Source organism: Ochotona princeps, chromosome 13, assembly GCF_030435755.1.
Source record: "Ochotona princeps isolate mOchPri1 chromosome 13, mOchPri1.hap1, whole genome shotgun sequence".
NCBI classification, from domain to species: domain Eukaryota; kingdom Metazoa; phylum Chordata; class Mammalia; order Lagomorpha; family Ochotonidae; genus Ochotona; species Ochotona princeps.
This window is the reverse complement of record NC_080844.1, coordinates 47754748-47776526: the sequence shown is the minus strand read 5'-3', so window position 1 is coordinate 47776526 and position 21779 is coordinate 47754748. Positions and strand designations below refer to the sequence as shown.

General features: G+C 53.0%; 1 protein-coding gene across 1 annotated transcript; it reads right to left on the bottom strand.

Annotated features, from left to right (window-relative positions):
- Positions 1 to 1171: 1171 nt before the first annotated feature.
- Positions 1172 to 21250, bottom strand: SFXN2 (sideroflexin 2). Its single transcript, XM_004579898.2, has 12 exons — positions 21191 to 21250; positions 8174 to 8341; positions 7829 to 7999; positions 7041 to 7139; positions 6408 to 6483; positions 6097 to 6182; positions 4941 to 5001; positions 4529 to 4595; positions 4253 to 4302; positions 3978 to 4027; positions 2280 to 2327; positions 1172 to 1556 (listed from the first exon to the last, which is right to left on the bottom strand). The coding sequence occupies exons 2-12, from the start codon at positions 8320 to 8322 to the stop codon at positions 1457 to 1459; spliced, it is 957 nt and encodes a 318-aa protein (XP_004579955.2). The 5' UTR covers positions 8323 to 8341; positions 21191 to 21250; the 3' UTR covers positions 1172 to 1456.
- Between the last annotated feature and the right edge of the window lie 529 nt (positions 21251 to 21779).

Sequence of the window (21779 nt, the reverse complement as noted above, 5' to 3'; positions counted from 1 at the left end):
AGAGTTGCCACTCAGGGACAGCGTGCACTTGTGAAAAGGCCACACTGTAAACACCGTAAGCTTTGCGTGCCCCATCCAGGAGGCCTGAACCCCACAGTTCCTGGTCTGGTTTTGTTTTTCCAGCCCTTTAAAGACGTACACACACCTGTGCACAAAAGTAGATGCCAGACACTGGCCTTGGGCTGCAGAGGGCCAAATTTTGGCTTCAGGGTAATTCATGCAGCTCCCATTCTGGGAAGCTTCCAGAATATCCGGGTGGGGGGGGCAGAGAGAGGACAGAGGACAGTGGCCTCCAGGCAGCAGTTTCCCCCAGCAGTTGAGATATTGTGTGTGCTGTTGAGGAGCCAATGCCAACACCAGCACCTGATCCCCCCACCATTCCCAGGCTTCATTAATTTGGTCTCCTAGGCAATTTGCCATACTCTTTCAGGCAATTTATTTAGGTCACAATGATGTCCTTGGAACAGAGTCACCAAATCCTACCAGACTAGACACACGACCTTAGACCCCAGGTAGGCCCCAGCAGGTCCTTGGCTGCGCCTGCTGGGCAGTCTGGCGGCTCTTTGGTCCCAGTGGATTTCCTCTTAGAGGTGTCCAAGTAAAACTTCCCCTTCCCCGCCAAGCCACACCAGTCTTTCTTTGGTGCTCACCCTAATGGGTAGAGGAAGGGAGGCAGGCAGGAAATGAGCCCTATTAAAATGTGTGATTAATGCTTACCTACATCCTTTTCACTCACAGTGAGTGGCTTTATCTTTGTTAAACAGAGCTAGGAGACCGGAGAAAAAGACAACCTCCACCTGCAACAGAAATTAGCCTGCCCGGGAAAAGATTCAGACATGATTTGGAGGCGGAACAAAGTCAGCCTCAACAGACAAGGAACTTTGTGTTCCTTGTGAACACAGTAACTCCTGGGTGCCTGCCAGGCTCAAGGTCAGCAGCATCCCCCCACCCCCAGTGGTGTTCTGATCACAGGCGACAGGGAACAGCATGGGGCAAGTACAAGGGGCCGGCTGTGGGGGAGATACAGACTCCTTCCGCAGCCCTTCTGCACCTGGCCTGGAGTAATGGCATGGGCCAGGCGTCTCTGCTTAGGAGGGAACAAGGAAGAAACGCCAAAGGAGAAAGGAGAGGAGTTCTCTGGGTCCCAAGGGTTGTTCCTCAGGCTTTCCTCATGGTTCCTTGACCATCTGCTACAGGTGCCAGCAGCTTCCTTGAGAGGGCCTCCCCACTGGGCTCCAGGGGGCCAGGGTGAGGCAGAAGCAGGATGGGGCTTTGGTCCTTTCTTCCCCTGTCATCCCCTAGAGGAGTCCCACAAGCCAGGTGCCAGGAGGGGTTGTTCTCCTGCGCACCCACCCACCCACCCACCCCGCAGAGTAGAAATGACACAGGTGCCCAGTGGCTAAGGCACAGCTGGTGAATACGGGCTTAGGCTGGTCCTGGCTGGCGTATGGGGCATTTAGAGACCCTTGTTGAAGTAGACATAAGGCACGTGCTCTCCGTACTTGGCCCGGATGGTGTCTCGGAGCTCTGGCTCCAGATAGGAAGCTGAGAGTTCACTGGGAAGAGATCAAGAAGAGGGTCACAAACACGCTGTCTGCGACAAGCAGCCAGTTATCCCGGGATCAAGTCCAATCCAGATGCCACCTCCAAGGAGGCCTTCCTGATTTTTACAACCAGGATGATTTCCAGGCCTGACCTCCATCCTCTTTGGCTCACACTGCCATCCTTCCCACCAGATGAGGAGCCAGGAGATGTCTGGCAGACGACCACACAGCTAGCATTGAACCGCAGCAGGGAGACAGCAGAGGCTGAGCAAGCTGCACCTGACCACACCTTTCCATTCCAGGCAGGGAGCAGGCCTCCTTTCCCTCTCCTTCCCCCACCCCAATAAGGACACACAGAAGAGGTGACGTTCAAGTTGCCAACACACTGGCAAACCTAAGTCAGAATCTATATCAGTTCCCTTATTGGACTTTAGAAACCAGCTACAGTTAGGGAGAACTACTCACTAACCCAGCTGGCAGGGAAAGGAAGTCTCCTGTAGATAGCACACCTTCTCTCCAAGACAGCCCTTGCTCCCCGACCCCCTGCCCCACGGCTTCCCCTGGCCCCCGGAGAGGGTTCTGTTGGTCCCTCCCCAGATGAAGAGGCCCACAGTTTAGGTTGATGGGAACCTGGCCTTGGACAATCACCGTCCCAGCTGCACCCTCCCTCTCCCCTCTGGACAAGCAGGCAGTTCCAGCGTTCTATAAAGCAAGGGAGACATGATCAGCTCGTACCATTCCTGGGGGAAGAGCCCACACGCCACTGGCACCATGAAGATGAGGCTGCAAAGGAAGAGGAAACCAAAGCATTCGGGCACATTCCCTCCTGGCCCCAAAGCCCCCTCCCCCAGGCTCCCCAGGGAAGGAGAGTTGCCCGTACCCCTGGCCTGCCCTCCCAGCTGGCCCTGTGGTCCTCCTCCTCCAATGCCTCCCCTGTTTCAGGAGTGCCAGGAAACTTTCTGGTAGGGGGACAAAACTGGAACCCCTTCTGTTCTCCCACCCCAGCCCACACCCCATGTCCTGTGTCCCAGCAGATGAAGAAGAGAATCAAGCTGAGGGGCAGAACATGAGCTCCCACAGGTGTGTGGCAAGGCAAGGAGCGCCGGTGTGCATTCCTAGGCCCAGCATGGCAGTTGCTGGCCACCCACGCTGCTGGCACACATCGAGGAATGGAGCCTGAGTACCTTCTCTGAGCACCCACAAATGGCCAGGGGAGCTTGGAAGTCCACTCTGCAGACTCAGTAGGGCTGGAGTAGAGCTCGACAGTCATTATTTCTAGAAAATTCTCAGGACCGTGGTGGGGCTGAAATGCCTCACAAGATCTGGGACTCAGACAGACCTGCCTTTGTATCCCAGCTCTGCCACCTGCGAGCTGTGTGCAACCTTGTGCAAACAGCCTCTGAGCCAGCCAGGAAAGAACGGCAGTGCCTGCTGGGCAGGGGAACGGCAGGACTCCTGGGTAACACCTGGAAGGCAGCGGTCCAGGTAATGACTCAGTCAGCACCTGGCAATCTGCAGAAGCTGGGACGAGTGATGTGAGCCTATCAGAGGCCAGATCTCACCTCCACAGCTACCAGCAGCCACAGACCTTTGGGCACGTTCTTTTCTTTCTTCACCTAAGCCTGAGTTCCTTCATTTGTGAAAGGAGATGGAGAGTACATATGTGTCTCTAGGGCTGAGACTGCTGAGTGAAGTGACAGATGGAAGCCTTAACTCAAGGCCAGCCCAGGGTCAGCCCTGTGGCCTCCCAAGGTGTGATTAAAGCCAGTACCTGTCCTGTCACCAGGCTGACAGGACGGCACTTGTGGCTTCTTCCTCCTGCGCAGGGCTGGTTGCCTGGTCCCTTCTCGAAGCTTCCTCAGCCCTGTCCCTTCTCTAATGCTGCTGTAGCTTTGTTGTAAGAGGGGCAGGAGACCACTGATTTCCCCCTGAATGTGTGTACACAGCCTTGCGAGCCTTCACCAAAGGTGATGCAGAGCCCTGTACATGGGCCATGAGAATTCTGAGCTTGGCCACTTCAAAAATGAGTTATATTTTAAAATTTACTAGAGAGAGTGGGGGAAGAGGGGTGGGGAGAAAGAGATCTGTATCCATTGGTTTGCTCTGCCAATGTCCACAATAGCCTAAGCTGGAAGGCCTAAACTCAATGGGAGTCTCCCACATGGTGGGCAGGGACCCAATTCCTGGAGCACACACCACTGCCTCCCAGGGTCTGCACCAGCAAGAGGCTGGAGTCAGGGGCTGGAGGAGGGTACAGAGCCCAGTACTCGGATATGGGATGTGAGTATCTTCACCATGAGGTTAAATGCTCACGCTTAAGCCAGGCCACTGTTAAGAGTCAGGCAAGGGAACGCACACTCTCCACTGTACGAGAAGACAGACCGTGGGTTCCCAGTCACCACAGAGCCCAAGCCATCGCCACCCAGTACTCACAAGCACCCGGCCAGCAGCACCTGCAACGGGGCGTGCAGGACCTTGACTCTCTGTACAGAAACAAGAGAGACACATTCTGGACTTGCCTACCCCTAGGGGAACCCACACCTGCCCACCCTACCACAGAGCAGCAGGACAGAGGAACCCAGGTTGGGGGATCCCTGGGAGCTGCTTGAGGGAGATCATGAGGCTGGCAGCAGGGCAGGGAGGGTCAGGCGTAGGGGTGGCTCGGGGGGCTCCTGGCAGGGGCACTGCAAGACAGAAAACCTATATACCTTCATGAAATGCAGTTTCTCCAATCTTTCCATGGCAACTGGCAACAAGACTGGAAGAGAACACAGCTGCTGGGGAGGCCTGGGGGTGTCCCCCATCCCATCCCCCCTCTCCTGGAGGCCCAACAGGGACTGATGCCCCAGGAAGTCCTTGTCACATGGGCAGAGAGTGGGAGAGTGCGGAGGCATGGCCGTCCCAAGCCCCAGCGCATGCATGTCGTGCGCCCCTGGAAGCAGTTTCTCCACCCACACCGGGATGGAAGGGCTTCCCCATCTTACTCATGCCAGGGGCAGCCATGGCAATCCGGGAAATCACCACCTGGCTGATGCCCACTGCCGCAGCTCTCTGAGGACAGGAAGGAAGGAGTTGTCAGAAACTACTCAACTACTGCACTGCAGGGTGGGGTCAGTGACAAGGTCAGGGCCAAGCGTGAGCCGGTGAAGGCCATGTGAGGGACACTCACAAGACCCTCACCCACCCAGCCAGGTCTACCATGGCTTCAGGGCAAGGTCCTAACAGACCTATTGTGAACAGAGAACTATAAGGTGAAATTGAAGGGCAGTCACGGAGGGGACAGAGGGGAGGTTTCTGGGTTCTGCCCCTGGGCCTGGGCCTGCTCTGCTCACTCAGAGCGGTCACGGTCTGAGCCGGAACCCCCTCCTCCTGGGTCAGGGGAAGGCCTCCACTCACCCGGGAAAAGCCAAGCTCATTGTGGTTCTTGTCCTTCACAGAGATGCCCTGGATGAGTTCCCTAAACACAGACAGAAGGTACTGGATGTGGGGAACGTGTTGCCAGAAGCCTGCAAGCCACGTGACTCACAGCAGACCATAGCCAGGGCTCCAGAGCACAGGAAGCCGCTGCCTCCCGCAGCCTGGCCCGTTGACCTTCCTTCTGCCCTCCAGTGGCAGCTATCTCAGAAGCAATCTAGGCCAGTGGCTGAGAGGGAGCTGGCCCCAGGCCCAGGCTGCCTGGGTGCTTCCTGGATGCACACTCGTGTGTGTGTGTGTGTGACCCGGAGCATGGCCCTTCCCCCTCCTAGGGCCTCAGTCTCCCTTGCTGCCAAGAGAGGATAATCCCAGTACCCTCTCCCTAGGGTCTGGTGAGGATCAGATGCAGTGATGGCTGCAGAACAGCCAGCGGGGCCACGTGACACACAACCAGCACTCCACAGACAATGGCTCCCCTACTGCTACACCACAGGCCAGGTCTCGATGGCACTGGACTGAGGCCAGGGTGATGGTGGCTGGGCCACATTCAGCATTGCAGCGGGCAGGGAAAGGAGATAGGATGAAACGTACACCCATCTGGGCTTGGTGGCAGGCTTTCTGGGAGGGCTACTGGGACCCACTCCATCACAGCCATCCCAAGCAAACGAGGACATACCGACCCCAGAGTGGTGTTTGTCATGTCCCAGGTGCCGTCCTGAGGTGCCTGAGACACCTCAGGTGCCTCCACTTCCCTGCTGCAAAGCTTAGCACTAGCTGCCTGCAACCCGCCTGCCCTGGCTCCCTTCAAGGCATCTTGGCTCTGGGCCATCTTCAGCTGCCTGGCTCTGGTTCACTCTCCCCTCTGTAAGTCAGTAGCTCCAGGGCCTAGGACGCAGGTGGAGTTCACAACTTGACCCCAGTTTCACTGGAAGGGCTACTTGGTCTCCTGGGCTGCCCACTGTTAGGGGGGAAGGATACCTAGGACATTCACATGCCACCCCCTTCCCACCCATGGGCAATGTCTCAGGAGCTCAGCCAGCAGCCTCACTCCCCCAAAACCACACCCTTGGCCTTGGTCCCATGCCCGTTCCCTGCTAGCCTTACGGTGTGCAGGGAGAAAGGGGGTCTCTGTACTCACTGCTGTCGCATCATGGGGATGTTGACACAGTTGGCAGCCGCCACGGCGGCAAAGGGCACCCAGCGGCTCACCAAGGGCGGGGCTCTCTGTGAGGTGTGGAGCAAGGATAACAGGAGGGGTTCAGGCTCTCGGGACACTGGAGGGGACTCAGAGACTAGAAACCACTGCTCCTGCACCTGGAAATCCAATCTGCAAGGCCCAAACTCCTACGAAGGCCTGGGAAGGAAGGACCCAACCCAGGACAGCGCCCTGATACCTAGACTCTGCTGCCCCCATGTGGTCACCTGGCACACAACAGCCCTGCATCCTACCTTGGTCAATGAGTTCATGCCCACCGCAGTGGCCACAGCTGCGGTTGTCGCTGTGAAGTAGGCGAGGGCCATCTGCCTAGCGGAAGAAAGAGGTGCTTAGGAGTGAAGAGCTCTGTTTGCCAAAGTGAGGCCAAGGAAGGAGGCTTCAGGCCTGAAAACCACATGATCTGCCCCAGCCACTTCTGGGCCCCTCTCCCCTTGACTCACAATGCCTCCACCCCCTTGGCCTCCCTCCCAGACCTTCAACACACCCAGCTCTTCCCTGTCCCAGAGCCTGCACAGTCTGTCACAGCTCCCTGCCCGGAGCCCCCTCCCCAGACTCAGTCCTGTCCCTCAGGGAGCTCGGCTGCCTTTCACCTACTCTCTGTACTGTCACCCTGTATCTGTCCCCAACAGCAGAGACCCCCGCCCCCACCAGGACTACTGTACTTGTTTTCTTAAGAGACATTCAAACCCCCTCCAGAACGGGGACCCCGCCAGCACCCAGAATGCGCCTGGCACCTAACAGGAAGTCTTTGTAGAAAGGAGGAATGCACTCCCAGACCCTCCCAGAAAGGGGTGACCTGGTCCCCTGCCAGCTCTGAAGGGCTGACCCTAGGAAGCAGGATGATGGGCCCCGCCTAGGTCCCCTACCTGAGTGACGTGGGGCATGCGGCGTTCCTGTTGGTGTAGTTGACTAAGGCATTGAAGGACTGGTTCACCCACTGCCAGAAGATCACTGCTGGCATTGTCCTGTCAGGAAGGGAGGCCAGGAGGAAGAGGAGGATGTCGTCTCCTGCCCCTCTGGGATATTCTTCCTCCCATCTATGGCAAAAACCCTGCTGCGCAATAAACCACTTCCCCCCTGGAACCTTCTGGATGGTGTCCCACCCATTCCAGAGACAGAGGTCTTCATCTGGTGCTCCCTGCTCCCCCAAGCATGACAAAAACCATTCACTGTTTGGACTCCTCAGCAGAACTGGGAGCTCCTGGCTGGGGGAGTCTAGCATGTGTGCCTTCAACACCTGGCCCAAGATGCAGCTTGATAAATGACCCAGTGTGTACATGGGTGGGAGGAGGCTGGGAGCAGGGGAGCCAGCTGCTGAGGAGCTGGGAGCCAGCTGCTGAGGAAAAGGGTTTTGCTGTGTTCTACGTGGATGTTACTGATTAAACTGTTAAGTTCGGTTGTGGGAGAAGCATTGTTTGAGGTGAGGACAGACAGCCAATCTGCTGTGTACTAGCATGTGAACTTGGACAAGTGTCTCAGCGGTTCACGTATGAAATGGACACAACAAAGGCACGTCCGCGTCCGTCGGCTGCGGGGGTGGGGTGGGCGAGTGGCGGCAACCCCTGCCAAGAACTGACACGTGGCGCCTGGTAAGCGCTGGACAGAGAAGGCACAGCTGGCCGCCCCTTCTGCAGCCTGGCTTCCCCCGGCCCACCTGTAGAACTGCAGCATGAAGCCGGTGATGATCATGCCGCCGGGCACCTGGAAGGACATCCGCCCGATGACGTTCATCTTCTCCCCGGTGTCAGGGTGGAAGGCAGAGTCGTACAGTTTCTTGGCGTACAGCAGCTGCTCCACTTGGGTGCCTGGGGGCGTGGCCCCCATCCTGCCACCCAGGTAGGTAAGTAGACAATTACCACCCACCTAACTCCCAGCCAGCTGCCTCCCGCCCTTCCAGAGATCTCTGCCCATCCCTTCAGCTGCAGTGATCGCCCCCTCCCTGGAGGATCTCATCGATGCCACCTACCACCTTGCCCCTCCTCTTCCCTTGACCACTCACCTGCTCTTCTCCACCATGACCTTGGCCCAGTCCAGCTCCTGCTCTGGCACAAAGACAGTGCGAGGGTCCGTGATGTTGAAGAAGTGTTTCACCCTGCCTAGGAACGTGCGCTGGTCCCAACGGGGTGTGTCGATATTAAAGCCGGCCATGGTGCTCGCCCTCAAGGATCTGGATGGAAGGGACAGAGAAAGGGGGAGGCTTCCCCTCCTGCACCCCAGCCAAAAGCCTTCCCTCCCCCACTGCCATGGCCTCCTACTTCCCCAGCCAATGGACATCTCCTGCCACAGCTAGGGAGTGTTGCAGGAAATGGGCACCAGACTGAGCCAGGGAGTGTCTGGAGTGCCTGCTGCTGACCAGGGCTGTGGGAGAGAGTAGCAGGAGCTTCCCAAGGCTGTCGGTGGCGAGCTCTGAGCCTAAGTGGGTACAAGAGCAACTGTACGTGCTATATGCCCCTCTCCAGTACCAGGAGCCACTGGGAAATACAGCAGGAGGGCAGTGTTGAGGCACAGCACACCAAGCTGCAGCTCGTGATGCTGACATCCCACATCTGAGCACAGGTTCACATCCTGGCTGCTCCACTTCCAATCCAGTACCTTGCTAATGTGCCTGAGAAAACAGTGAGAGTTGGCCCTGGTGGGTCCCTGCCACTCATGTGGGAGACCTGGACACAGATCCTGGTTCCTGGCTTTTGCAACCATTTGGGGAGTGAACCAGTAGATGGAAGATCCCTCTCTCCCCCAATCTCTCTTGCTCTACCTTTCAACTGAATAAATACATCTTTTTGAAAATGAATAAGTAAAAATATTCAGAACCCTTTCTTTTTTAAAAAATTTATTTTTATTGGAAAGTAATATTTACAGAGAGAAGAGATACAGACAGAAAGTTCCTCCATCCGCTGGTTCATTCCCCAAGTGGCTGCCAAAGCCCAGAGCTGAGCTGCTCCAAAGCCAAGAGGCAGGAGCCAGGAGCTTCTTCCAGGTTTCCCACGCAGGTGCAGGGTCCCAAGGCTTTGGGTCATCCTCCACTGCCTTCAGAGGCCTCAAGCAGGGAGCTGGATGGGAAGTGGAGCTGCCGGGATTAGAACCGGTGCCCATATGGGATCCCCAGCATGCAAGGTAAGAATTTAGCCACTAGAGGCTATTGTGCCGGGCCCCACTTTCTTCTTCTTCCTTTTTTTTTTTAAACATTTATTTTATTTTTCATTACAAAGTCAGATACACAGAGAGAAGGAGAGACGGAGAGAAAGATCTTCTGTCCAATGATTCACTCCCCAAGTGAGCGCAACAGCCGGTGCTGTGCTGATCTGAAGCCAGGAGCCAGGAACTTCCTCCAGGTCTCCCACACAGGTGCAGGGTCCCAAGGCTTTGGGCCGTCCTCGACTGCTTTTCCAGGCCACAAGCAGGGAGCTGGATGGGAAGTGGGGCTGCCGGGATCAGAACCGGCACCCATATGGGATCCTGGCGCGTTCAAGGTGAGTACTTTAGCCACTAGGCCGCAGCGCCGGGCCCCCAACTTTCTTCTTCTTAATCAGGTCTGCCCTCAAAGGATATGAGTTTATCAGAGCCTAGGCATTCTGGGCTTGATCAGTCCAGTCCTCCTGACTCACCTACAGGGGCTGAGGGGCGGCAAGAAGCACTCAGGAAGTGCCAGGTCCCAGGGACTTCACTACAGGTCTTCAGATGAGGGTCCTCCCAACCTTACCGCCATATGGGCAGGGGGAACTACACTTCCCAGACATCTGTGGAACCCCAAAGATAACAGGAGAGATGAAGGCAAGGATGCTGGAGTAAACACTAGCCTTTGGAACCCATGGCGGCAGCTCAGTAAACGCAGCCTGACTCCTGGCCAGATAAACACCAACATTCACACTCAAGGTATGTCACGCCCACCTGTCAACAAAACAAAGTACAAAGTATACCAAAAGGCAAAAAGCACAGCCTGGAGGGACAGACCAAGCAGTGGGTCCAAATTCAGATGGGATGGGAATGTTGGAACTTGCTGGACCTCAAGTTTATTTTATTTTATTTTTTTAAAGATTTATTCATTTTATTACAGCCAGATATACACAGAGGAGGAGAGACAGAGAGGAAGATCTTCCGTCCGATGATTCACTCCCCAAGTGAGCCACAACGGGCCGGTACACGCCGATCCGAAGCTGGGAACCTGGAACCTCTTCCGGGTCTCCCACGCAGGTGCAGGGTCCCAAGGCTTTGGGCCGTCCTCGACTGCTTTCCCAGGCCACAAGCAGGAAGCTGAATGGGAAGTGGGGCCTTGGGATTAGAACCGGTGCCCATATGGGATCCTGGCACGTTCAAGGCGAGGTCTTTAGCTGCTACACTATCGTGCCGGGCCCAGTCACAGTTACTTTAAACTTGAGGTCCAGGGCCTGGCGGCGTGGCCTAGCGGCTAAAGTCCCCGGCACGATAGTGTAGCAGCTAAAGACCTCGCCTTGAACATGCCAGGATCCCATATGGGCGCCGGTTCTAATCCCGGCAGCTCCACTTACCATCCAGCTCCCTGCCTGTGGCCTGGGAAAGCAATTGAGGACGGCCCAATGCATTGGGACACTGCACCTGCGTGGGAGACCCGGAGGAGGTTCCTGGTTCCCAGCATCAGATTGGCGCGCATCGGCCCGTTGCGGCTCACTTGGGGAGTGAATCATCGGACGGAAGATCTTCCTCTCTGTCTCTCCTCCTCTGTGTATATCTGGCTGTAATAAAATGAATAAATCTTTAAAAAAAAAAAAAGAGAAAATGGAGAGAGATATATATATACATCCATTATATATATATATATCCATTATATATATGTATATGTATATCAATACTAAAGCTTTTAAATTGTCTAAAATCTTCAGAAAGTTCCTAAAGCACTTTAAGATGATTGATATGGGAAAGTACTGTGGCACTGTGGGGATAAGCTGCAGCTTGCAACATCTGCCTACCAGAGTGCCTGAGACGGAATCTCAGCTTCTGACCCGGTTCCCTGCTAACCTCACCCCGAGAAGCAGCAGTTGATGGCTTGACTATTAGGGCTTCTGTGGGAGACCCAGGTAGTGTTCCGGCCTCCTGCTTTTGGCCTGGCTCAGCCCTGGCTATTTGGGGAGTGAACCCACAGAGGGAAGCTCTCTTTCTCCCTCTCTGCCTTTGAAATGAAAAAGAGTACCAAGCTCGGATGTGCAGTTTAGAAAGGACACCCTGGGGCAACCATACGACAATCATTTGGGGTGGGGTGGGAGAAATCCAAGCAAGAAGAGGTGGGGGGCTCTGCAGCGTGGCCTAGTGGCTAAGGTCCTCGCCTTGATCCCATATGGCCGCTGGTTCTAATCCCGGCGGCTCCACTTCCTGTCTCTCTCTCCTCCTCTCAGTATATCTGACTTTGTAATAAAAATAAAATAAATCTTAAAAAAAAAAAAAAGAAAAGGTGGGGCTCAGGGCAGCACGTTAGGCTGACACTTCCCACATGAGAGTACCTGGTTCAAGTTCTGCCTGCTTCATGCACTTGATCCTGCTTCCTGCTAGCACACTTGGGAGGCAGTAGCTGATGGCCCAAGTATTTGTATTTCTGTCACCTATGTGAGCAGGCCTAGCATATGGGGAATGAGCCAGTGGATGGAAGATTATCCTCTATGTGCGTGTGTATGCACTCTGCCTCTTAAATAAGTCAAAAGGGAGACAAAGTGTTGTGGCCCAAGAGGTTAAGCCTCGTGTAAGATACAAGCATCTAACACCCATTGGTTCCAGTGGAAGACAGGACTGGAAACAAAACTGACCCAGCAATTGCAACCACCAACATATGCGTAAGCTGACTGGGGCGATGGGCTCTTCTGGACCCTGTACTTGCAAGTACACACAAGAATCTGGTCTGGGAGTACCTCAGACAAAGTTTCTTTTGGGATCTTCGCAATCGAACTGCAGGACTCAGAACCCTAACCATGAAAAGAAGTACAGGTTCCATGGTCGGCCATGGAGTGCAAGTGCCAGAGCCGAGCCTAAGAGGCTCAGACCGAGCAGCGGAGAGCATAACCAGGTGCACATGGAGGATATGGCAGTCTATTGGAACCTGAAGAGGATACCTGGCACCACAACAGAGGACAGAACAAAACAATCAACTACCCCATATGTTGGCAGTGAAAAACTGGGCAAATAGAGACTTTAAGGTGGATTATGTCAATCAGCAGATTCTACAGCGACCTCATCGTGCTTGGAATAGCAAGATTGGCAGCAATTCATAACTGTTGAACTATCAAAACCACGTGAGCAAGACCCTCGGAGCAAGCACCATATCAAGGACCTGGGATGGGTGGGAGACTGGGTGGGGTTTCTCCCTTTATCTTCCCTTTTACCCCAGATACAGGAAAAAAAAATGTGGAAATAATAGAATTATCCACTTTCCTGTAGCTCTCGAACCTTTGTGCCCTATCTATGTAAAGATTGTCAAAAATAAAGAAGAAAAAAATGAAAAAAAAAAAGATATAAGCATCTCCTATTAGGGTGTTGGTTTGGGTCCCAGCTGCCTGCTAATGTGCCAATCCAGTTTCTAGCAATGTGCTTGGGAAGGCAGCAGGAAAAGGCCAAAGAACTCAGAAGTTCTTGGCAGCAGAAGAAAGCCCAAGAATAGAGACCAGGATGAAGTTCCTGGTTCCTGGCTTTGGCCTGGTCTAATTCTGGCTGCTGTAGCCATTTGGGGAGAAAGCCAGCATACAGGAGACTTCTCTCTCTCTCTCTTTGTGTCACTCTGCCTTTCAGAAAAACAAATAAATCTTTAAAAAAGAAAGTGGGCCCAGCATGGTAGCTTACTGGCTAAGGTCCTCACCTTGCATGCGCTGGGATCCAATGTGGGCACCAGTTCATGTGTCGGCAGCCCCACTTCCCATCCGGCTCCATACTGTGGCCTAGGAAAGCAGTTAAGGACAGCCCAAAGCTTTGTGACCCTGCACCTGTGTGGGATATCCAGAAGAGGCTCTGGGCTCCTGGCTTTGGATTGGCTCAGCTCTGGCCACTGCAGCCACTTGGGGAGTGAACCAGCAAACAGAAGATCTTCCTCTTTCCTCCTCTCTGTATATCTGACTTTCCAATAAAAATAAATAAACCTTAAAAAAAAGTAAGTAAATAAGAAAAAGGTCAGGCTTAAATGAATCCAGATGCACCCAGAAGAGGGACCAAAAATTTTTAAATATTTTATTTTGTACTTTATTTACTTATTTCCATTTTTATTAACTTTTTCTTTATTCAAAAGGCAGAAAGAGAGAGAGAGATCTCATACCCACCGTTCCACTCCCCTAAAGCCAGCCACAGCCAAGGCTGGGCTAGCCTGAAGCCAAGGGCCAGAAAGCACTGGGTGAGCATCAGCCAAGGCTGGAATCAGGAGCAAAGCTGGGGCTTGAATCCAACACTCTCACCCCAAAAGGCCTCTTAACTATGGTGTCAAATGCCCACCCACACCTTTTCTTATTTTTAAGACTTAACCTATTTATTTGACAGAGAGAGAGAGAGAGAATCTCCCATTCATTGGTCTGGTCCAGACGAAAGCCAGCAGCTCAGGACTCTATCCTGGTCTCCCACGTTAGTGGCAGCGAATAAATGACTTGGGTCATCTCCCACTGCTCTCCTAGGTTCATTACCAGAGAGCTGCTGGGCCTCAAGCCAGTGCTGCCACATGGGATGCTGGGTGTCACAGGCAACGGCTTAACCTCCACATCCCCACACAGCTCCCTGAGAAAGCCTCTTAATGAAGCTGCATCAGGGATCTGTAAGCCACTGGGTATTTTACCTGTGAGGGCTCCATCGGAGAAGCACAATCGGTAGATCGCATGTATCTTCGTCCATTACACACGTAACTGACGAGTAACACTGACCAGTGTACAGACGAGGACTCCCCAGGGAGTGAGCGGTCTGGCCTATGTGGCTGTGGCACTGGCAGAGCAGGCCAGACATCAGCAGGGCAGGCAGCGGGACAGAGATGATCCTGGGGGCAAGGGAAGCCCCGTGGAGCGGGGGTCTGAGCCTCAGACTCAAGGAGGGGTAGGGGAGAGCTGGCCCTCATTTAAAGGGCTTCCATGTGATTAAGTCAGGTCACCCAACATAATCACCCTTTTGATTAACTTAAAGCCGACCACTTAGGGGTGACATTACATCTATAACGGCCTTCGTGGACGCACCTAGACTTGTGTACGAAGAAGGTACCTGTGTGCTATAGCTGACAGCACCCCAGAGAAGGAATTCTCAGAGTCCTGATTAGCCTACCCATGGGGAAGCAACACAAGCACTGAGAGTAAACCCAGGGCGTCTTGCCTGGGTAACAGGTGCTAAGACTGAGTACAGAAAAACAGGTGGATTTTCCTCTGTTGAGTTCCAAGTACCCTGGTCTTTTCTTCAATGGCACAGGCTGTCTCCTGTCCCAGGCCCTCTCCAAATGCTGTTCCCTGGCCAGGTGCTTTGCCATCCCCTTTTCACTAAATAACACCTATTTGCCTTTTTTTTTTTTTTTTTCAGAGCCCAGCACTGTGGTATAGCAGGTTCAGCTACCCCATGCAGCACTGGCAAACCATATTGGCGCTGCTTTGAGTCCCCACTGCTCCACTTCCAATCCACCTCCCTGCTAATGTGTCTGGGAGAGCAGTGGAAGAAGAGCCAAGTGCTTGGGCCCCTATGCCCATGTTGGAGGCCCTAATGGTGCCTAACTTGGATGTGACTGTTGTGGCCATTTGGGTGGTGAACCAACAATGGAAGATTTATCCCTTTTTCTCCCCTTCTCTTATATCTGTAACCCTACCCTTCAAATAAGTACATCTTTTTTAAAAAATAAATTTCAGGGCCCAGTGCAGTACCCTAGTAACATAGGTCCTCACCTGGCATGTACTGGGAGCCCATATGGGCGCTGGTTCTAGTTCCACTGCCCCGCTTCCCATCCAACTCCCTGTTTGTGGCCTGGGAAGGGAGTTGAGGGCAGCCCAGGGCCTTGGGATCCTGCACCTGCAAGGGAGACCAGGAAGAGGCTCCTGGCTTCGGATCGGCTCAACTCTGGCCATTGCGGACACTTGGGTAGTGAATCATCAGACTGAAGATCTTCCTCTCTGTCTCTCTTCCTTCTTTCTGCATATCTGACTTTCCAATAAAAATAAATAATTCTTTTAAAAAAATAACTTTTAGGGATTCTTCTATTACTTCTCTATGAGCTCTATTTTTTTTCCTGCCATTATCACCTTAAGTGTTATCTCAATGCCTAGCACAAGTTATTCAAGTCTTTGCTGAGTAAGACCCAGTTTCCATCACAGAGATGGCCATTTCTCTCTTTTTAAAGGTTTATTTATTTATTTAAAAGGCAGAGTTACACACACACACACACACACACACACACACACAATCTTCCATCTGCTAGTTTACATCCCAATGGCTGCAGCAGGTGAGGCCTGGTCCAGCTAAAGCCAGGTGCCAGGAGCTTCCTCCAGGTCTCCCACGTGGGTGCAGTGCTTCAAGCACTTGAGTCATTCTCTGCTGCTCTCCCAGGTACCTTAGCAAGGAGCTAGATTGCAAGCGGAGCAGCTGGGTCTTGAACCAGTGGCACCCACATGGGATGCTGGCACTGTAGGAGGTAGCTTGCTAGCCATTCTTGTGGGAGACTAACAGGGAGTTCCTGGCTTCGACCTGCCCCAGATCTGGTTGCGGCAGCCAGTTGGGGACTGATGCAAGATCCCTTCCCTCTCTCTCTCCCTCCCTTTCTTTCTTTTGCTACATCTTCAAAATACATAAATCTAACAAAGCAAAAACCGTAACATCACTACGATATGAGGCAAGGAAGCTGCAGTCAGGAGCCAGAACTGGGATTAAAACCCGAGAACTCTGACGCAGGACCTGGGCATCTTGAGCATTAGGCTAAACACATGCTCCCACTTTTCAGATGCTTGGTTAGGGTGCGAGGGACTTGAGGACACTGACATGCTAAGGCCAAGTCACCTGAGAGAAGAGGAAACTGCAGAGATGGAGAAGGACAGCAAGAGCGCCAGGCACAGTGCTCTTCGCACCCCTGCCTGGCCCTGAGGCTCCTACGGAAGCTCCAACTTATGCCCAAGTCCAAAGGCAGACAGCAAGCGTCCACTGCCAAAACTCCGCTTTCCACCCCCTCCCACTCCACTCGGCCTCCCATAGGCTGACTCAAATCCCAAAGGATAAAAGTTCAAACAAGAACCGGCTTCTATTCCCAGCCATGTTTGTGGCAGCTGTACTTCTAAGGCCACGCCATGCTCAGTTTCTCCATGCAAACACAGCAGAAATTTCCACTTTGCAAAATCCATCCAACTGTGAATATTCTGCAGAGTAGTGACGAAAGGGCATTCATCAAGAGAAGCTATGGGGAATCGCTTCTCGGCCTTTTGGCTAAGATCAAGTGTGGAGAAGCTATGGGGTGCTGTGGTATGGCTTGTTAAACTACCACCTGCACCTGGCGCCGTGGCCTAGTGGCTAAAGTCCTCGCCTTGAATGCACCAGGATCCCATATGGGCGCCAGTTCTAATCCCGGCAACTCCACTTCCCATCCAGCTCCCTGCTCATGGCCCAGAAAAGCAGTCAAGGACGGCCCAAAGCCTTGAGACCCTGCACCCATGTGGGAGACCTGGAGGAGGTTCCTGGCTCCTGGCTTTGGATCAGCGCAGCACTAGCCATTGCGGTCACTTGAGAAGTGAATCATCGGACAGAAGATCTTCCTCTTTGTCTCTCCTCCTCTATATGTATCTGACTTTGCAATAAAAAAAAATCTTACAAAAAAAAAAATAAAAGGTCTGGCATGATGGCTCAATGGCTAAAACCTTACCTTGCATGTGTTCATATCCTGACTGCTACACTTCCCATCCAGTCCCTGCTTACGACTTAGAAAAGCAATGGAAGATGGCCCAAAGCCTTGGGACCCTGCACCCACGTGGAGACCTGGAAGAAGCTCCTGGCTCTTGATCAGATCAGCTCAGCTCTGGCTATGGTGGCTATTTGGGGAGTGAACCAGTGGATGGAAGAACTTTCTGTCTCTCCTTCTCTCCATAAATCTGATCTGCCTTTCCAATAAAGATAAATAAATGTAAAAACAAACAACAACAACAAAAACACAGACCAAAGACATAGATCTCAGTTCCAAGTGAATTATGAGGAGGAGAAAAAGAAATCACTTTCCTGGACTCTACACGAAGTTAGGAGTCTGGCTGGCCAGTAAACTACTAAGCTTTGGCTTACACAGCCCTACATTCACATGTGCAGGGGACAGCCTGACTGAGCAAGATGTTGTGCTCTGCTCAGCTCCCCTCAACACACACACACACACACACATACACACACCCCAACTGCCGCCCATCTGCAGCTTGTCATTGCAAAATCCTGGCTCTCATTCAGGGAGCATTTGCTAAAATGATGCAAGAACCTTTGCTTTTTTTTTTTAAGATTTATTTATTTTTATTACAAAGTCAGATATATAGAGAGAGGAGCAGAAACAGAGATCTCCTGTCCGATGGTTCACTCCCCAAGTGACCACAACGGCTGGTGCTGTGCCGACCCGAAGCTAGGAGCTGGGAGCTCTTCCGAATCTCCCACATGGGTGCAGGGTCCCAAGGCTTTGGGCCGTCCTTGACAGCTTTCTCAGGCCATAAGCAGGGAGCTGGGTGGGAAGTGGAGCTGCCGGGATTAGAACCGGAGCCCATATGGGATCCTGGTGTGTTTAAGGCAAGGACTTTAGCCGCTAGGCCACGGTACCAGACCTATGAACCTTCACCTTCTTCACTGAGGTCAGGACAGAAACGGAGCAGTCCCTATTTTATATAAACTACCAAGATTAAAAAAAAAAAAAAGAGTCTCAAGTCTTGGTCTAGAACATTTCACCCAGCTCCACTGTGTGCCTGCAGCAGCGGTTCCCCACCTCCTTGAGGGCACACTTTTTTTTTTTAAACATTTATTTCTTTTTATTACAAAGTCAGATATACAGAGAGGAGACACAGAGAGGAAGATCTTCCGTCCGATGATTCACTCCCCAAGTGAGCCGCAACGGGCCGGTGCTGCGCCGATCCGAAGCTGGGAACCTGGAACCGGGGTCCCAAAGCTTTGGGCTGTCCTTGACTGCTTTCCCAGGCCACAAGCAGGGAGCTGGATGGGAAGTGGAGCTGCCGGGATTAGAGGCACCCATATGGGATCCCGGCGTGTTCAAGGCGAGGACTTTAGCTGCTAGGCCACAGCGCCGGGCCCACGCATGTCTTTTTGGCACACCCCTCGCCCAACCCCACCCATGTGCAGCCTGTCCTTCCCAGCTTGCCAGGCTGTCACCACCGTTTACAGCTGTTGGTTTGAAGTCTGCCTTTCCCAGAAAACTGCTTGGTTCAGGAGCATCAGGACTGCGTCTGTAGTGTTTCCTGTGGCAAATCTCACATGCCCTCTACAAATGTTTACTGCCTGCAGGAAATGCATTTCAACCTACTCCTGGGTTCTTTGAGCACCCCTCTGAAGTCAAAGTGACAACCCGCCTAGGACACACAGTAAGAGCAGGTTCTCTTATCATGAAGTTGCAAATCACCTTCCCTGTCTGTGCTAAGAACATATGTGGCCTCCAAGTCCTCTTCTGCAGTTATTCTCTTTCCACACAAGACACACCTAGCTCTCCCTAGAAAAGGCTGACAGGCCCTACTTCTGCTGGAATCAGTGGAAATATAAACAGAGGTTGACTAATATCACCCCTGTAGCTTTGGAGACTGACACAGCTGAGAAAAAAAGCCAGCAGCCAAGGTCTTTATAAGAGAGGAATCAAGAAAGGTTCATGCTGGTTGAGTTAGCATGGCAAGCATGGTGGCACACACATCCCTGCACTAGGGACTTGTGGCAGTCAGAGTCACCCATCCTGGACCCCTGCCACCACAGCCCAATTGTATGCCCTGGGAAAGGGGGAAAGGAAGAAAGGAACGCAGGGAAGGAGAGGGCGAGCGTGAGAAAACACGAGGGGAAGAAGCCCATTTACAGCTGTCTCTGGCTAACAGTGTGGACGTCCAGGGAGAATAGGCCTTTGGTGTCCCCCCAAAAGGGGGACCAGGGGCCAAGATGACCCTGTGGGGGGGGTCCCACAAAGGGGGCAAAAAAATAAGCACTGTTGGTATTCACACTGATTCAAGGCAGCCTGCGGTTCCAAAGTCAGACAAAAGGCCGCTGAGATGGACATGGATTCCTGTCAGTGTTGCCTAGAACCAGATGGACCACGGGAGCAGCAATCAAATGGACAGCCCCGGAACCGGCTTTCAGAAACCCATCTGATACCTGGTTCCCATGACATCACGCACCAGACAACCGGGAAAAGAAATCAGCCTAGCTTTTCTCCCAAAAAAGCCAGCCACCAAGAGATGGGCAGGTCACTGGGGTGCAGGATCTCAAACACCACCCATCTGGCACCTCCTAGGTCGAGGTTTTGAATGAAGCATTAGTTCGCAAACTTGGAAGCTGCTATGCAAGCAGCAGATTTCTCTTGAAAAAAAAAAAAAGAAGAAGAAAGATTTACCTATTTATTTGAAAGTCAGAGTTACAGAAAGAAAGGGAGAGGTGGAGAGAGATCTTCCGTTCTCTGATTCACTCCACCCAGGTGGCTGCAATAGCCGGGCCTGGGCCAGGCCAAAGCGAAGAGCCGGGGCTTCATTTGGATCTCCTACATGGGAAGCAAGGGCCCACTTTGGGCCATCCTCTGATGCTTTTCCTCACCATTAACAGGGAACTGGATTGGAAGTAGAACAGCCAGGATTTGAACAAGTGTCCATATGAGATGCTGGCATCATAGGCAGTGGTTATACACCTCGCCAAAACACTGGTCCCAGATGTTTTGAAAATATTTTAGGAATGGAATTTAGCACTGGGATCTGGGATGCCCACATTCCATATCAGACCCTGAGTTCAATTCCCCACTTTGCTTCTAATACCAGTCAGTGCCTTACCAATGGGCACCCTGGGAGGCAGCAGGGACATCTCAGGGACTTGGGTCTGTGTCTCTCACATGGAGAAGCCACTGAATCATGGCTCTGGCTTTACCCTGCCCCAGCCCAGCTGTTATGGACACTTGGAGATAGAATCAGCAGAAAGAAGACTTCTCTATTCTGCTTCTCTGGCTTTCAGATACAACAAAACCCCCCAAAATCACTTGAGATGAATGTATAAAGACCACACAGGAAAAATCTCCTTTGATTCTGATGATCTCAGTTAGGCTGAAAGGCCTGATGGTAGAAATAAGGCAAAGTCCAAAAGCCTTCATGGAATTATTGATCACTGACCCCACGGGGGGTGGAGGTGGGAGGAGGACATTTAGCCTAGAGGCTCAGAAGCCAGCTCTGGCTCCTGATCAATTCAGCTTGCTGGGAGTCAGCCCTGCTGGCTCATGTAAGGGGGGGGTCCCTGTCCCCAAAGTAGGAAACTTAGGCTGAACTCCTAGCTTCTGGCTTCTACTTGGTCCAGGGCCATCCTGGGCATTTAGGGAGTGAACCAACAGTTGGGAGTTCTTTCTCTGTCTCTTAATAAGAAAGAAAGAGAACAGAAGGAAAGAAATAGCCCTTAGAAAGATAGTGCTTCCTTTGTGCCAGGCAATTCTCTATGTACTCGACACATAATATTCCTAATTCACATAACCCTTACTAGGACCTGCAACAGGCATTGTAGGCACGTGCACGTGCGTGCACACACACACACATCAGCAAACCTCCAAGATTTATCATCTGCTTTCAGACTTTATCAGATCTTGCAATGCTCTTGGCTTACATCACACATACAAGCATTTTGTCCCTCCTGTCTGGAAAAGCATTTAAGAGCAATTGGTAAGCAGTGTAAACCGTGTTTACAAGCCAGCCCAAGTCCTGACTCGGTCTCTAGAACAAGCAGTTCCTAGAGTTGCGAGGAGGTAATAAACTCCGAGGTGAAAGCCAGTGTTCACTGGGAAAGATGAAACTTCCACGAGGGCACTGTCCACGGACGGGCGTCCAGCAACGGGTCCACCCCTGCCGCACCCTACCGAAAGGGAACCCACCTCTCTCTTCCTTGGATGGAAGTTCAGGCCCATTTGGGCCTCCATGAGATTCACAATGCCAAAACACCCTCATCCCTGCTGTCAGCTCGCTGGGCAGGACCAATCCTGAGGCTGCCCCAGGCCCTCTGAACGCCCTCCTCCCGGCCTGACTCGGACACAGCGCTGTGGAGGTGGATGCACAGCCCAGAATCCCCCCTGACCCCCGGCCGCGCTCGGAGGCAATGCGGACCCGGTAGGTGGGGTCTGCATTAGGGGGCAGCGTTAGGCCACTCCTTGAGCGAACCACGTGGCTTCTGCAGGTAGCAGTCCCGCCCTCGTGGCAGCAAGGACAGAAACCCAGCCCCTTCCCAAGATGCGGTGACTTGGAGGTAAGACGCGGGGGATGGGGAGCAGCCTCCTCTTCAAGACCCCTTACCTGGTCGGAAGAGGATGCGCTGAGCCAGCTGTCAGCAGGTGTAACTCGCCGCTGGAATCCGGCACGGATGCTCCGCCTGTCGGGCCCCAGGACCCGCCTCCTCGCCCGCCCACGCCCCTCCTCTCGACCAATCACGCACCAGGAGGCTCCCGCCAGCCACGTGGGCGAGTTTTC